This window comes from Sitodiplosis mosellana, unplaced genomic scaffold (genome assembly GCF_009176505.1).
Source record: "Sitodiplosis mosellana isolate CC-2019 unplaced genomic scaffold, AAFC_SMos_1.0 Smas_scaffold_6297, whole genome shotgun sequence".
In the NCBI taxonomy this organism is placed as follows: domain Eukaryota; kingdom Metazoa; phylum Arthropoda; class Insecta; order Diptera; family Cecidomyiidae; genus Sitodiplosis; species Sitodiplosis mosellana.
The window spans coordinates 1-1,945 of NW_022601538.1; the positions used below are offsets into that span (position 1 = coordinate 1).

The 1,945-nt window shown below is 40.0% G+C and overlaps 1 protein-coding gene across 1 annotated transcript; it reads left to right on the forward strand.

The window, feature by feature from the left end:
- The first annotated feature begins 90 nt into the window (after positions 1 to 90).
- Positions 91 to 1,945, forward strand: LOC129579629 (protein Peter pan-like). The gene is made up of 4 exons (XM_055469798.1): positions 91 to 646; positions 761 to 1,038; positions 1,107 to 1,546; positions 1,618 to 1,945. Exons 1-4 carry the CDS (start codon positions 251 to 253, stop codon positions 1,932 to 1,934), a joined length of 1,431 nt encoding a protein of 476 aa, XP_055325773.1. The 5' UTR covers positions 91 to 250; the 3' UTR covers positions 1,935 to 1,945.

The following is a 1,945-nucleotide window of genomic DNA, read 5'->3' on the forward strand; positions in this document are numbered from 1 at the left end:
CTCACACGTTTCATTCGACGGTTGTCAAACGAAATGTTTGACACCTCGCTCACACTGACAGCACTTTATTTACCATATGAAACGTGCGTTTGACATTTGAGGTTAAGTTGTTACATTGTAATCAGAACGTGTGTTTTGTTAGCATTCAAAACGTTTTAGTTCTATAAATAAAACAGATTAAAATTAGTTTTTTCGCCTGAAAGAAGGATTTTTATTCGATTTAGGGCTTGAATAGTTGGTGTTTTCGAAAATGGGTAAACGTAAAGGCAAGGCATTGAAGAAAAATCATGTATTCGATGAATCGGAATCACCAGAAACACTGAATGCCCCACATTCGTTTGTGATCCATCGTGGCCTACCATTTCCAAATATCACCTATTTGACCATGGACTTTCGTCGTATGATGGAACCATTCACCGCCTCATCGTTGCGTGAACGTCGTAACAACAAAATCAAGGATTTCGTCAGTTTGTCCGGCGTTTTCCACGTTTCGCACATGATTGTTTTCAACAAATCGGCCAATCAGCTGTCGTTCAAAGGTCCAACACTGAGCTACAAGATACATCAATTCACATTGGCCAGAGATGTTTTGGCATCGATGAAGAAGCAATATTTCAACGATATCGCATTCAAACATGCACCTTTGGTAAGCACCAGTCATCGGAACATTTGGAACAATATGTTTCTGTGGTTGAGTTTTGAATTTGATTGCAATGTTACTTTGAACACTTGTGCTAATCGCATTGAAACTGTATTCCAGGTCATTTTGAATAACTTCACGGGCGAAGGAAATCACTTGAAATTGATGGCAAACACATTTCAAAACCTGTTTCCCACCATCAACTTGCCAACGGTGAATTTATCGACGATCAAACGATGCGTTCTATTTTCGTACAATTCAGTGACAAATCTGGTCGATATGCGACACTATTCGGTCAGTGTTGTGCCGGTCGGACTGAATCGCAGCGTTAAAAAGGTTATTATGGGAAAAGTGCCGAATTTGTCGAAATGTGAAGATATTGCTGATTTTATTGAGCAGTGAGTTTGATGATTTTCAATTTTTAAACTGAGCATGATGGTGTTCAATACACTTTCTCAACTTTTAGAAGCGGCAATGCATCTGAGTCGGAATATGAAGATGATGAAAACAATGAGGTTGTGTTACCACAAACGCTTAGCTCACGTGGAAACTTGGAAAACAACAAATCCGCCATTCGTTTGCATGAGATTGGACCGCGTTTGACGATCGAATTGATTAAAATCCAAAATGATCTATTCACGGGAGAGGTTTTGTACCACAATTCTATTGTCAAGACGGAAGAGGAGATAGCCGAATTGAAAAAGGTACGCGAAGAGAAGAAGCGATTGAAGGAGCGCCGCAAGAAGATCCAAAATGAAAATGTCGCGAAAAAAGAGCAACAAAAGGGCGAACACAAAAAACGTTCGATTTCTGGCGCTGTGAAATCAGAACAAGTCAATGAAGAAGAGCATGTAGACAATGATGCGGATTACTATCGCGAAGCGGTTGGCGAGGAACCAGATGAGGGTAAGAAAAAGAGAAAACATCCCACTAAAACAATAGCATAATTAATGCAAATGCGTTTCTATTTGTTACAGAGCTATTCCATGCCCCGAACACTACTGGTGGTCGAAAGCGTGCATTTGTGCCCAAACAGATGAAATACGGCAAGGACAAAGATGCAAAACGACGTAAAGTCGATGCGGACGATAGTAAATCGTCTCACAAAGGGCCGAAGAAATTCAATAAAACCGACGATAAGAAACAGAAGCAGGATTTCAAAGGAAAAGGCGGCGAAAAGAAATTCGGTGGAAAAAACAATCAACCAGCAGCAGATAAATCCAACACAAAGAAAAAACCGAAGCCAAAGAAGGCAAAAGGAAAGAAAAAAACGAATCGCAATAGAAATAAATGAGTGTCATTACA